The 15,483-nt window shown below is 38.3% G+C and overlaps 1 protein-coding gene across 15 annotated transcripts in view; it reads right to left on the bottom strand.

Moving 5' to 3' along the window:
* The window catches only part of TLN2 (talin 2), a 596,702-nt gene that overhangs the window by 38,947 nt on the left and 542,272 nt on the right, over positions 1-15,483 (bottom strand). For all 15 annotated transcript variants that reach the window (XM_056808077.1, XM_056808019.1, XM_056808054.1 and 12 more), the window contains one exon: positions 4,298-4,405. In XM_056808077.1, coding sequence (XP_056664055.1) covers positions 4,298-4,405 — 108 coding nt within the window. The remainder of the gene's footprint in view (positions 1-4,297; positions 4,406-15,483) is intronic.

The raw sequence follows: 15,483 nt of genomic DNA, 5'->3' as shown, positions 1-15,483 counted from the left end.
AATAGGAAAGGAGGATGAAGATTATATGTTGGAAAACACAGTTCAAGAGCCCCAAAGACTTGTACACTACACAGAAGACTCAAACATCACTGATACTTTCAAGAAAATAATCAGAAAGCACTGGCATGACAAGCACTGAAAAGGAAGCATTGTTAATTATTTTAAATAATTAAATATTAAGATAATTAAATTATCATTAATTAATTTGATTTTAATGCACAGTGATTTATTGATGTAGAAATCTTCCCTGAATCAGCCAGACCACCAACTTGTTTGATTAAAGATCAAAACTAATACTAAGCTGAAAGAATAAAAATGAGAAAACGACTTTGCATGTGATTAAAAGAAATCCAACCTGACCTATATAATAAAGGAAATGAGGTTGAAAAGGGAGAAATATATGGAGAAGACATTGCCAATGTAACAATTCTGTTCAGAAGTTTAAACTGCATTGTTGGAAGGGTTATCTGCACTAACAAGATTGTAGAACCATTTAAGTAGAGTATATGGTTTCACATTTTGGTAGCATTCTTATTTATAATTCAAGCTTTTAGTCATACTAGTTTCTTCTTGTTACCTCAGCTATAAGAATTATTTGGAATAGTAAAGTCTCTTGAATTTTCTTATTCTTTAAACCACTATAATTCTTTTGTCCTACTTTGTATTAAGTCTGTTTTAGGAAGTTAACATTTCTAAAGTTTAAACTAATACAACATTTTAGGTTTAATTAAAATTAACATATCTTTAAAAATAGGTTCTGATAAATTACAAGCTTTCTGAATGCATAGGTGACTAGGAAAACAAATGGGAAAGTTCTAGGATTGATAAATAACCTCATATTATTAATAATATTTATATTTTAAATTTGTCTCTAGGAAGTCACTAGAATCTATCATTTTTAAAGAGCCTATCAGGTAACTTCAACGATTTAAACTAGGGGCTCTTAACCTTTTTAACTTCATAGACCTTTTGGCAATTTTGTGGACCCCTTTTCAGAGTAATCTTATTAAATGCATAAAATAAAATATATAGGATTTCAATGGAAACTGAACTACTTGAACTACATTTATCAAAATATTTTTTAAAAATGATGAAGTCCCAATCTAAACTGGTAAGCAGAAAAAAAGAAAATATTCCTTTACAAAATTATCTTGAAAATCAGTAATATCAGAATGAGTCACTGTTGTCTCCAAGAAAATCATCATTACACAGCTTTAGGGAATCTTCCATATACTCTTTTAAAGACTCATTTTAACTTCCTTTCCTTTTTCTTCCTTTTAACAGCTTTCTTTTCAGTACTGGGTACACCTCCATACAAACTACAAACTGCCAAGCAAAAATGAAGAACATTTCCTCTGTAATTACATGTTACAATGGCAATAATTGTGTTGAAAGATGAAAAAGAAACCCAGGTGGTAAGCTTTGAACAGACACAAGAAATGGTTCAATTTTGTAGAGTTTAGGGTTTGAAAGACCTGTTTCCACAGTAAATAAAAGGAAAAATGAATTAGTAATAGGCAACAAATTAATGGAAATGTTAGCAACTACCTAAATAAAAATTCATGGTAGCAGGGTAACACTGAAAAGTAACTGCCTTTTTAATAGAAGTCTCTAGGTCATAAGAATCCATAGATATTCTTTCTGATTACCTGGCTGGCTGACCCATTATCAAACCATCTAAGATATGGAGATTCATCCTACCATCCAGAAAAAGTATCGGTTCCAAGGCAGAAGGACTGAAGAACAGTAAAGGGTAAGCAATTGGAGTTGTGACTTGCCAAGAGTGAAACAGCTGAGAAGTATTTGAAGCCATATTGGAACCCAGGTCTTCCCAACTCCAGGTCTGGCTTTCTATCCAGTGAGGTCTGGCTTTCTATCCACTGAGCCACCTAGTGCTCCAAGATAGATTCATTCTCTCATTCACTCATTCACTCATTCTCTCTCTCTCTCTCTCTCTCTCTCTCTCTCTCTCTCTCTCTCTCTCTCTCTCTCTCTCTCTGTCTCTCTCTCTCTGTCTCTCTCTCTCTCTGTCTCTCTCTCTGTCTCTCTCTCTGTCTCTATCTCTCTCTCTCTCTCTCTGTCTCTCTCTCTCTCTCTTTCTCTCTCTCTGTCTCTCTCTCTCTCTGTCTCTCTCTCTCATATTTATTCTGACTTGCATAATATTTTTTCAGTGACCACATTTTTATACATTTAGTACAACCTTTAATTTTAATCCTTACACAGTCAAGTGCAAAATGGCAAAAAGATGTGGTCTATTGTTGATTATTGAGTGCAAAAATCTGCTTGTTTCCTACTAAAATCCTCCTCATGGAGTTCCTCATTAGTTCCAAGGCAGAAGAGTGGTAAGGGATAGGCAATGGGAATTGAATGACTTGTCCAGAGCCACAGGATGAACTTGATTTATGTATAGACAAGCTGGATGAAGATTTGTAGAAGAGGGAAGGTAGAGATATAGGTCAGTATTTAATGTTTTCTCAGTTGCCTCTTTGGGGTCCATATTAATAAAGGTTATGATTTTTCCTGTGCCTTTGGTATCTTCCCCACTTTTGGAAATTTTGGATATTAATTCATCATCACCCTCACAATTATGTCTCCCCCAACATGGATTATCCTCTACATTCATTTGGCCCAATAAATCTGTTTTACTCATCTTTGTTCTCTCTTAATTGCAGTTCTATCTGCAATTAAATATCTATCTATCTGGTGGGGCTGTAATATTCGGATTCCAGGTTGGCAGTTCCAATGCTTTTTCTACACTCTTATTAACCTTTCACACACTCTTATAAACACTGAGCCAATCAGCGCCCAGAATACAGAACAGAGCACTGTGGTTGGTTGCCTTTCATTCCATCAACCAATACAAAAATGTCCACTTTGCCCTCAGCCATGTATAAGTGGCGTACTGCATTTCCATTGTGTACAGTTCAGTATTCATCTTCAAAATCCTGTGGTACAGCAATAACTCCACAAAACAGAATTAGATATTTTTACAACCCCAATACAGTGAAGCCTCAATAAGTGAACCACAACATAGCAAGGGACAACTGTATATCGTTTGCTTTTTATGTGTTTGTTTGCATATTGTCTCCCCCATTAGATTGTAAGCTCCTTGAGGACAGAGACTTTGGCCTTTTTTTGTACTCTTAGTATTTTTAGCACCATGTCTAGCATATAGTAGGCACTTAATAAATGTTTCTTGATAGAATATTGTCCTTAGAGGAAGTGATTAGTGGCTGAGCCAAGACAAGGACCCAACCTCAACTTCCAGCCTATTTTCCACTAATTCCATTCAGTGACCATTTATTAAACAATTGTTACGTATAAGGCAATATGCTAGGTACTGAGGAAACACATGTCAAAAGGGATCTACAAAGAAAGTATAAAATAATTTTGGGGCAAAAGGAGAGCACTGAATAGAACTCAAATTTCTTCTGACTTGTGGCACCAATGTTCTCTCTACTATTCTATGCTGCCTTCTTTGTCAAGGTTGTTTGAACAATCTCCCTTACTTTCCCTGCCATTTTATGGAACATGCTTATATTGGAGAGCAAAAGAGAAGTTAGGTTCAATATCCCAATAGATTTGAGTCCGGAATTGAGACTTTAAAAATGTCAGGCATTGGAAGAGGGAAGAGAGAGCCAGGCTGACTGTAAATCAGATAAATCACTTAGCCTTTCTATTTCTGAGTTTCCTTAACTGAAGAAATGGGAGAAACATCCCTGTGTCTTCCATGATAAGACCATAAAAAGAGACAGCAGAGGTAAAAGCACTTTAAAATGGTATGAAAGTGTAAAATACTACTGTCTTTTCACTGTATAAGAAGATGGTTTACAGTCAGTTTCCAGAAGGAAAATCTACAAAGCCATTCATTTTAACGACCAGAGGAGAGAAATTCTGAAAACATTTTACTATAAACTCATCTGAGAAAGGAAGGAATGAGAAAGGGAGAGGGAATGGGGGAGGGAGAAGGGGAAAACAGAAAAGAAAGAGAAGGGAAAGAGAAAGAAGGAGAATGGGAAAGAGGAAGGGCGAGAAAGGGGAAGGAAAAAGAGAAAAGGAGAGAGTGACAGAGACAGGAGGGAGGAGGGAAAGAGAAGTAGGGAGGAGGGAAAAAAGAGGAAGAAGCAGGGGGGAAGGAGGAAGGGGAGAGAAAGAGAGAGAGAGAAAGAGGGAGTGAGAGCGAGAGAGCAAGAGAGAGAAGGAGGGAGGGAGAGGGGGGAGAGATGGAGAGAGAGAGAAGAAGAAAGGGAGAGGGAGAGAGAAAGGGAGAGAGAGACATTCAATATATTTCTCTTACCACAAGGACATGTTCCAGGAGGTCCAGGTATCCCAAGGTGCATTCGGTTCCATATCTCAAGGCTCGGGCTCTCACATCTTCAGCAACATCGGCATGATATGAAGCTTGCTAAGAAGAAGAAGGGAACATAGACCTTAAAATAGATAGAACTAATCAATATACCAATCAAAGCAGAGAAAGGAAGTTTCCCCCTAAATTCATGAGATCATAGAGATAGAGCTGGCAGGGAAAGAGACCTTAAAAACCTTCCAGTTTAATCATCTCATTTTACAGATGAGAAAACAGGTCCAGGGAGATTTAGATTCTTTGCTCCTAGTTCCATAGGCAATATGTGTTTGAGGCAAGATCTGAACCCAGGCTTCCTGACTTGAGAGTCAGTACTTTTTCCTTTGTACCACTTTGAATGTTAACATCTAATTTCTCAAAGATATGACCACGTAGGCAGGAGGAGATCTATGTGTCTTACTTTGAATTATTAAATAAACAGTTCTCAAAAGTGAGGAAAATAAAGGGATACACTGCAAATTATGAAAGAACCTTAAATGACCTTTATGTTAAGAGCTGGTGGAAAGTAATCATTTAACATAAAATTTCCTTTTTTATTTGGATCAGAATTTCAAAAAATATAAATGGAAATTTAGCAATTATTCTGGGTTAGGGAAGGAAATGGCAAACCTTTTCATATTTCTGCCAAGAAAACCCTAAATGAGGTCAAGAAGAGTCGGACATGACTGAGAAATGACTGCACAACAGCAGAGGGAATCCGAGGCAAACCGCAGACTCCTGGGCTGTTCTGAGACCCTTAGCTGAAATCTGAGGGCATCTCACTCCTTTATTTAGTTCCTACTACAGAGAAGAATAAAATATCAGAGCTTTCTAGAGGGGAAACAATGATGTGAATAAAACAGATACTGTCTCCCAGAGTTGTAACAGTGGGAACAGGTTCATTCTACTAGAACATGATTTATTTCTCACTTTCTTTTCAAACTGAGATGAGAGGGTCACTGATGCCTTCGGTCACTTGTTGCTATGCCAGTCACCTTATTTACTGCCAACAGCTTGCTCCCTCTCCCATATTTCCTGTGAAATATTTGTCTCTTTCCATACCTTAAACTTTAAGTGGGGGACAATTTCTAAATTCCCTCAGTGAAGCAGGGAAAAAAAGAAGCCAGGCAGCAGAGGCTGGGGTGGGCAAAGGGATTGGGATTAAGTGACTTGCCCAGGGTCACTCAGCTAGGAAGTGTCTGAAGTCCAATTTGAATCCAAGATTGCCCATTTCCAGTAGAGCACCAGGCCTGGAGATGGGAAGTCCTGGGCTCAAATCCATATTCAGACACTTCCTATCTGGGTAACTCTGATCATAGAGAGTCACTTAACTCCCACTGCCTAACCTTTGCTGCTCTTCTGTATCAGAACTGATACTAGGACAGAAGATATTTAATTTAATTCAAATTCAAAGGAAAAATAATTTATTTAAACTAAATGAAAATTAGTTAAAAAAGAAATAAAATATATGTAAAATGTTTTATAAACTTTAAAGAAATAAATGCTATAATCATTATTATTCTAAAATAGATCCAAGGTGATTAAGAGACTCTCAAGTTTCCATCAATACTGGGTGGTGGGGTTGAGCTACCCTAAATGCAAGTCTAGTGATTTTTTTTTCACAATAGTTATGGCACCTTCTCCATATTTTCAAATGGAGGTTTCTTTGCATTCTGCTCAAAGTCTTTTGTCTTTTTAAAGAGACTGGTTCCCCCCAGAGTTTTACCAGATAATTCCAGGATGAAAGCCAGATGGGAGGTCCTAGGTTCAAGTTTGACCTCAGACACTTCCCCGCTGCCTGATTCTGGGCAAGTCACTGAATCCCCATTGCTTAGCCCTTCTGGCTCTACTGCCTTAGAACCAACACAGTATTGATTCTAAAACAGAAGGTAAGGGTTTAAAAAAAAAAAGTAATACAAAATATAATCACAGGAAAGCCAGCAATATATAACAAAGTCCTAGCCTATTCAAGAACAGATGGTTCTTTTTTGCAGTAGATGTGCTTCTGAGTTGTATGTAAATTGAATTTTTGTAAATTGAATCACATTTGAAATGCACTGGAGAAATTTGCTGTTCAAAAAAAGAAGCCTGTGAAACAGACTTGTCACAAAGTAGATATCTCTTTGCAATACAAATCATGTCCCTTAATTTATCCATTTTCTAAATTCAGCTTTATGTGTAATAGGTTTGTTTAAAGAAGGATGTGCCCATAAAAACATGGCTATACTGTCAAAATTCTGTTATCTGTACAAGTAGATAGAGGAGTTCTGCTACTAATTATTGCATTTGGTTTTGTTCTATAATTTTTTTGTTTTGTAGAACATTGAGTGATTTTCTAGGCAACAGATTTACCTGCCTCATGCATTTCCTTAGCTTAATATTCACATTAGTTTGGTTTATGGAAAGACTAGGAGAATTAGACTCTGATAATTTGCCACAGTTGCCAGATAGGTGGCACAATGGGAAAGGTGCTCAGTCTGGAGCCAGCAAGACTTGGGTTTGAATTATGCTTCAGATACTTACTAGCTGTGTGACCTCAGCAAGTTCCTCCGCCTGTCTGCCTCAGTTTGCCTAACTGTAAAAATAGGGGTAAAAATAGCCTCTAACTTCCAAGGTGGTTGTGAGGATGAAATGAGACAATATTAGTTAGTAAAGCACTTAGCATTAGGAGAACTGAGTAACTACTTGCTTTCCTCCTTTCTCCCTTAGCCATGTCCTTTAACTTTTCAGTCCCAGTCCCTTAAATAGAAAATGGGGGAATCTTAATCAGTAGTCTCTAAGGTCCCTGTTGGTTTTTAAAATAGTAGGCAAGGTAGAATGATACAGTAAACTAATTTGGAATTTGTTAGGGCTCAGACACACTTAATGTATGTGTATAATTACTGGATAAAGCTGACCATGCTACATTAAATTAAAAATAAAAAATAAATTAGAGAAACTCCCCTAGACTTTGTGTTAGTAATTTAAATTAGGTGATTAGATTAATCACTTATTAAAGAGCTTGTATGTTTTTTGCTGCTGGGCTCCAATAAATATAAAAGGACATTAAGGATTTATTCTGAGTAAAGGAATCCTAGGCAAATAGATGGTCTTATGAGCCAATGAAGTTAAGGCTGGTAAGTCTGATGGTGTATTATTATCTTAATTCTATATTCTAGAGATGAATCACAAAGCAGGGTTCCTTCTCTGTTCTCTACCTTCTGGGATACCCAATGCCTTCATTCTGCTCACAGGTAGTAAAGGTGGCCCTCTTCCCCAGAGTGTTCTATCTTGGGATAATTAATTTAACCCATTATCGTTTCCCAGGAACATATTTGCATTTTAACAAGGGCCATCTGGATAAATTACATAAATAAAAATACCCTGCTAGCTCAAGGAGTGGGGGTAAGGAGGGGAGATGGATCTTCCAGGGCTTCTCGTATCATACACATCTCGGTGGATACCTACACAGAAGACCACGAACATGGAGAGATTGTACAATTCCCCGGGCAATCTTTCCCCAGCTCCTCCCCACAAAAAGTTATTCCCTTAAAGGGCAAGTGCATAGGTCAAATTATGAATTTTCATTTGAATTCATTTATATGAAACCAACCCCCAAAACAGGACAAAAAAACCCTGAGTATGGCCTTGGACGTGCAATCTTGGCTGGTGCATAATTCCTGTATTACTCACCCTTCCTCTTCCTCCTCCTCATGGCTCCTACTATCCCCATTTCCCTTGGACCTGAGACCATGAGCCAAGCAGTAATTTGGAAAATTCTGGTTCTGAGGTCAGGAAAGTGGACAGTCAATTAGGTTAGGTCTTGACTGTTCAGCAAGTCACTTGGGATTGCAAGGTTTGCTCTAGGGTCAATGTAAAGGTCTGAGGTTGTTCAAGATCAAGACTAGTAACCCTTGCATGTACCCCCAAGGTAGAAAAGATTTCAATACAGCTCAGGGACGGGATCTGGATGTCTGGAGAGGTGTAAAAGCAGAATATTCTTTTTTTTTTTTTCCAGGCCTGACCATGTTACTTCCCTACAAAATAAACTTTAGTGGTGCCTTAATAACTCAATGGTCAACTATAAAGTATGTTCTTTGGCATTTAAAGTTCTTTAGAACTTGGTCCCACCTGACCTTGCTGGCTTTATTACATCTTTGGGAACTCTATTAGACTGGTTTCCTGATGTACAATAGTCCATCCCTATCTCTGTGCCTTGGTATTGTGTCTTCTATGCCTGGATGGTTCTTCCTCTTCACCTTTAACTTTTGGAATCCCTGGTTTCCTTTAAGACTTAACTAGAGCCACCTTTTTTACATGAAGTCTTTTCCAGTTCTCTCAGCTGCTTGTGAGTCAAATCAATCAATAAGCATTTAAGTATTTATGGTGCCAGGAACTGGCACTGGGGAGACTAAGCAGGTCAAAAAGTTCCTGTCCTTAGGGAGCTCACATTTCTAATGATGGAGATAAATATGAAAATAATGAGTATATATAAGACATGTTTACAGAGTAGATGGAAGGTGGAAGGGCATTAGCTGCCAGTCCCTTCTCCTTGCCCAAGATTAACTTAAATTTGTTTTGTACCTGTTTTCTATCTATCTATCTATCTATCTATCTATCTATCTATCTATCTATCTACCCATCTCTCTATCTATCTCTCTCTCTCTCTCTCTTTCTCTTTCTTTCTGTCTCTCTATCTACCCATCTATCCGTCTCTCTATGTCTGTCTGTCTGTCTATCTATCTATCCATCCATCCATCTACCCATCCATATCTCTCTCTCTCTCTCTCTCTCTCTCTCTCTCTCTCTCTCTCTCTCTCTCTCTCTCTCTCTCTCTCTCTCTCTCTCTCCATCCATCCACCTATCCATCCATCTACCCATCTATCTATCTATCTATCTATCTATCTATCTATCTATCTATCTATCTATCCATCCATCTACCCATCCATCCATCTACCCATCCATCCATCTACCCATCCATCTATCTATCTATCTATCTATCTATCTATCTATCTATCTATCTATCTATCTATCTATCTATCTATCTATGCAGTCTTTCCAGTTAGAATAAAAATTCCCTGAGGGTAAAAACTATCCCCCCCCCCCGTTTGTATCTCTAATACAGTGCCTGACACATCATAGGTATAAAATAAATGCTTGTTGGTTGATAGATTGTATTTGATATTTTTTCCAACAATGCACATCTTACGATGCATCCACTTCTGCCCATTCTGTGTTATTTTTATCCATATACTCTCATGTTGGCCACAGGAGGTCTACCCCCAAAGTAGTGGACTTTCCTTGCACTCTCTTGATGTTGTGTGGCTCCTGGAAGAGCAAACAAGCTCTCTATCAGTCATCTCAATTCCCCACTATGTGACCAGCCCATTAATTTCCCCCTACACATTCTTCTGGTGACATCTCTGGCATCATATCTCTTGTATTAATTCCTTATTTATTATGCATTATATCCTACTCACATCCAACCTATACTTCTCCAATGTCTTCCACTAAATCCTGCAGATACCTCATTCTGACATGGAGATGGCCAAGTTCTGGAAGGCTAAGCTCAGAGAAGTCTAAGCTCTGGCAAGTTCTATGATGCTGGAAGGGTTTTGACAACAGTCTTGGCAACGTATGGCCTCCTTTCCAATGATTAGGTTAGCTAGGTGAGAAGGGAGAAATTCATCACTGAGAAGTTGTTGACTTGGGCATGAATTTTCTGGCCAAAGCAAGTTATAAGACAACAGAAAACAGAGAATTATATGTTGCCTAATTACTTATGATGAAGGCTAGTAAGTCCTAAAGCTCCCGGGGAGGGGTGGGGGGGGAACGGGGCTGATAGATAGAAAACTCTATGAGAACAGGTACTGTGTCTTGGTGAATCTAAGTATCTACCTGTATACGCAATCAATGTTCTATATACAGTAGGTACTTACTAAATATTTGTATCTGCAGAGCTTAGCGTGGTGCCTGGCACAGAGCAGCTCCTTAATAAAAACTGGATGCCTTGACTTGCTAAATGAAAGGGCTGTAGCATCACCCCCACTCTTGAGGACTTTGAGAAGACAGTATCAGTTCTTGGGTACCAAGAAAGAGATCCAACTACTGGTACCCAACTACTACAGTGTAGGTCCCTCCAAATTGACCTTTTCCTTGTATTCAAGGGCTCTGAAAGCCAGAACTGCTTCAGATTATCGTGGTCTGTGTCAGGACCACCAGAGACCACCTGGTTTTGAAAATCACAAATGATTTTAGAATGTGATCAAAGAAAACCAGCTAAACAGCTTTCAGACAACTATCTGTAAAACACGGATGCAGAGAAGTACAGCGATCATTCAGGCTCCAGCTGTCAGGACCACCGGGGACCCCCTGAGGGATAAGGAATCAGCCCTCCTGAGGTTGACTATCCCCAACCAGGGGGTCCCTGGTGGTCCTGACAGGTCCGTGGCCACAGAGAGTAGAAAGTTAGAGGAATTTAGAACCAAGAGTTTTAATTTGGACCCAGATCAGTTCAGCTCTGGTCTGGTCAGGGGAAATGAAGTATATCCAATATTGTGAACTCAACACTTCTGTCTCCGCCATGACCTAGGGGAAGGGGACAACTACAAAGTTCTAACATCCTTCTGCCTATGGGTAATACCTGAGGGTCTAGGATGGATGGGAGAAAATAGGTCAGATGGATCTGCCCCAGTGTTGACTGGTTTCAGTGGCCACTTGCTTGAGTTTCTTGAATTCATAGAACTTGCCTACCTAGATTTAAAGGGACCTTTTGTGCCCTGGCGGATCGGAAGCCCTTTCTACTTTCTCTATATTTTATCTCTAGTCTGCCCAAGAACTGAAGGTTTCTTGACTTGGGCTCTATGAGTTTGTTTTTTAGAAAAAATTTGGATACCTATTTCAGTATAATTGGTTTCCTTTGCAATCCTGAATATTTGATGCATTTAATAAGAATAAGTCAGCACTCATATAGTGCTTTAAGGTTTATGAAGCACTTTACACATTTTATCTCAATTGGCCTTTACATCCTGGGGGGTTGGTACTATTATTATCTTCATTTTATGGTTAAGGAAACTGAGGCAGATAGAAATGAAATGACTTATTTGCTCGGGATCAAACAGTTAGTAAGTGTCTAAGGTTGGATTTGAACTTAAGTCATTCTGACTCCAGGTCTGGTAGTTTGTCCACTGTGCCACTCCATCCATTGTGCCCATTTAAAATATATTTAAATATATTATTCTTGGAAGGAATCCAGCGGCTTTACCAGACTGGCCTCAGACACTTAATAGCTGTGTAACCCTGAGCAAGTCACTTAATTTGCCTGCCTCAGTTTCCTCAACTACAAAAAGGGGATAATTATAGCATCTATCAGGATTGTGAGATGATATTTATAATATTTATATTATATATTATAATATATATTATATATATAATATATATTAAATATAATAGATAATATTTATAACGCATTTTATGTTATACATATGCTGTTGTTATGATTAATCTAGGGAAATATCATTCGCATCACTTAAGTTGCCTAGACTCTCACCCATTTAGTCTGACCTGTTATGTGGTATAGTCAATAGAACTCTGGACTAGGAAACAGAAAGACTCATTTTCATGAGTTCAAGGAAACTGAGGCATTGAAATTAAGTGACTCATTTGCCTAGGATCAACCAGCTAGTGTCTATGATACTTACTAGCTCTATGAGCCTGGGCAGCTAGATGGAGAGAGCTGAGCCTGGAATCAGGACGACTTAAGTTCAGATCCAGCCTCAGATAATTACTAGCTGTGTGACCCTGGGCAAGTCACTTAACCCTGTTTGCTTCCATTTCCTTATCTGTAAAATGAGCTGCAGAAGGAAATGGCAAACCACTCCAACATCTTTGCCAAGAAAACCCCAAACGTGATCACAAAGACACAACTAAAATAGTTATGGCCATGACTTGAGTTATCTTTTTACTCTACCTAGAGGATGCTGGAGTGATTACATTAGATATCACTGAATATCGATAGAAAAATCTTTTTACAGACTCACTTGCATGCCATCATACACAAAATAGTTACTGTAAAAATGGAGACTTGAATCCAAGACTTCAATCCCCAGAAGTCCTTGTTCCACTTCCCCAGAATGCCTTGTAACCTCACCTGGGCTGAGAGCGAGATGGGGTATTTAACCTGGTTGTAAAAAGGCTCTGCCTTCTTTCCTACTTCCACTTGGGAGCAGATGTGGCTCTCTATCTAGCAGGCAATATGTGAGTGGTCGTGAATAGGTTCTTTGGGCCTAGACACGTGCCTCTCTTACTTGTATTTTCTTTATATTTTAATCTTCAATAAACCTCTAAAAATATAATACTCCTTGCGGAGAGAAACTAATTTCTACCTGCCTCAGTTTCCCCAAATTTTAATCATAACATTACCATGATGCCAAGTTGGCAATAATACAAAACTCTTATCAATAAATTATCCTTCTTGTTCCCGAGTATCATGACAAGTGCCTACTATATGCCAGGCATGGTGCTAAAATACTAAAAGTAGAAAAAAAGGCAAAAGCTGTCCTCAAGGAGCTTACAATCTAATGGGGGAGACAATACATAAACAAACATACAAAAAGCAAGCTATATACAGCTGTCCCTCCCTATATCATGGTTGGTTCACTTATTGAGGTTTCACTGTATTGGGGGTTTTTAAAAATCTAATATTGTATTGCAGAGTTTTCGCTATACCATGGGATTTTGTGGATGAATACTGTACACAATGGAAATGCAGTACACCACTACCACTTGCACAAGTTTGCCAATGTGAGATTGTACATGGCTGAGTGCAAAGTGGGCATTTCTGTATTGGCTGATGGAATGAAAGACAACCAACCACAGTGCTCTGTTTTGTATCCTGGGCACTGATTGGCTCAGTGTTTATAAGATTGTGGGAAAGGTTAATAAGAGTGTTGAAAAGGCTTATAGGAGAGCAGAAAGGATTTATAAAGCCTCAGAAGAGATATAAATAATAAAATAAATATAATGCCTCTACTTTGCAGATTTTCACCTGTGATGGGGGTTTCTGGAATGTAACTCCCATAATAGGTGAAGGATCAATGTACATACAAGATAAATAGGAAAAACAAATTAAAAGTGGGAGAGCACTAGAGTTAAGAGGGATTAGGGAAAGGGATTTTAGTTAGGACTTAAAGGAAGTCATGGAGGTCAAGAGTCAGAGTAGAATAGCAAGAGCCTTCTAGATAAGGGGGATGGCCAGAGACAATGCCCAGGGCCAAGAGATGGAATATCTCATTCATGGATAAGTCACAGGAGGTCAGTTTCATTGGCATGAAGAGTATATGTTGGGGAATAAGGTATAAGAAAGACTACAAAATGGGGATAAATACTTTTTTTTCTTACTTCATAGACAGATCAAATATAAGAGAAATAATAGTGATTTGAAATACTAAAAATGCTATACAGTTATCAGGTATATAATGTGCATATTGGCAAAATATGGAAAGGGAGAGAATAAAAATCCATGTTTGATTCATGAGAAATACTCTGGATCTTCACTCCTAGGTCACCATAGACATCAATTTCTTTTCCATCCATCCCCTCCTCCTACCCCATTGTACTGTCATCAACACTTTCATCTGCATCCTGTTCGCTTCTCCACTACCTCTCTCCAGGGATATGTACCCATGGCAAAGGCATCAACCCCTAGGCAATGTGAGTTTTTTTCATTAAGTCAGCTTTATCACTGAGCAGTACTACAACAAACCCAATTGTCTCTCTGATCTGTGGTTCATGCTTCCTGTATCATCTCTTTATATGAGGCACTGACCAAGTTTAATAAGGAAGCCCAATAACATGGATCCAAATAACCTCCTAGAAATGTATCCCAATCCAACAAAAGGCTCTGATGTCTGAGATAAGTCTAGGTATTGAGGGTTTGCCTCTAGAGTACAGTTTTGCCATCTTAAGTTTTGTTTTGTTTTTGACTTGAGGAAAAATGTACAACAGGGAGAAGACAGTCCAATATAATCTCCAAATATTCTAACTCTCATGAACACAAAGAGTCATGGGCCAGGGGACTTGGGACATGTAAAGTAAGGTGAAATTAAAGACATTGGAGAGATGCTTCAGTGAGAGAAACCTCAATGCAGCAGGCTGCTTTCTCTGTGCCTGGCTTTTCTCAATTGATAAACCCATGGATGTAGATGGGCAGGAGCTTTTTGGCTCCTCTCACACAGATCCTTGGCAGCCTTACTTTTAAACCAAGGCAGCCAAGTGGTCAGGCAATGATCTGAACTGATCAGGTTCTGTGGGAATCTAACTGAATTTTATCAAAGTATTAAAGACAGGATGAAAAGTAAACTTTAGGGAAAGTAATGTTTCATAGTTTATATTGAGGACCTAGTTATTTAAAAAATGATAAGGAAAGCTAGCGGGCTTTAGAAATCATTTATAATAAATATAAATAGTTATAAAGTTATAGAAATAGAAATAGCTGGTTTTAGGAATAGAGAGCCAAATCTGGAAATGTGAGGTCCTGGGTTCAAATTTGGTCTCAGACACTTCTTAGCTGTGTGACCTTGAGCAAGTTACTTAACCCCAGTGGCCTAGCCTTTACTGCTTCTCTGCCTTGGAATATCAATATCAATTCTAAGACAAAAGGCATGGGTAAAAATAAAAATAATGATCAATGCCTCTGAATTGCATTTTCTCATGTTCATTAACTTTCTCTCTTGGGTGTTATAAAGAAAGGAGATTTTGACAACCGAATTATGAAAAGACTATTTTTCAAATGAAACAAAAAACCTTTAAGTTTCTTGTTTTCCCTTTCCTGTTTTACACATTTCAATTCAACCCCCTCCAATGCAATAAAAAAAAATTGAATAGATTTCTTTTTTAAACAAAATGCCTTTTTTCTGTCCCGATGTAATTTTGTTTCACATTTTATTATTCTAGTGCTATTTAAAAATTTTCAAGAAGAAATTATGAAACGCCATGAGTTTTTAAGGGTTTGAGCATTTTTTTCTACCTTCCAGTGAAGGACCATAAAGCTCATTTTGGTAGCTTCCTAGCTGCCAAAGAATCTACTTCCACCTTGAGACAGCAGCAATTCTGACCAACAGGACAGTATAGCTTCCAGTCTAGTCTCCCTTTCTTCCCCCACT

This window comes from Monodelphis domestica, chromosome 1 (assembly GCF_027887165.1).
Source record: "Monodelphis domestica isolate mMonDom1 chromosome 1, mMonDom1.pri, whole genome shotgun sequence".
In the NCBI taxonomy this organism is placed as follows: Eukaryota; Metazoa; Chordata; class Mammalia; order Didelphimorphia; family Didelphidae; genus Monodelphis; species Monodelphis domestica.
This window is presented reverse-complemented; position numbering and strand designations above follow the sequence as displayed.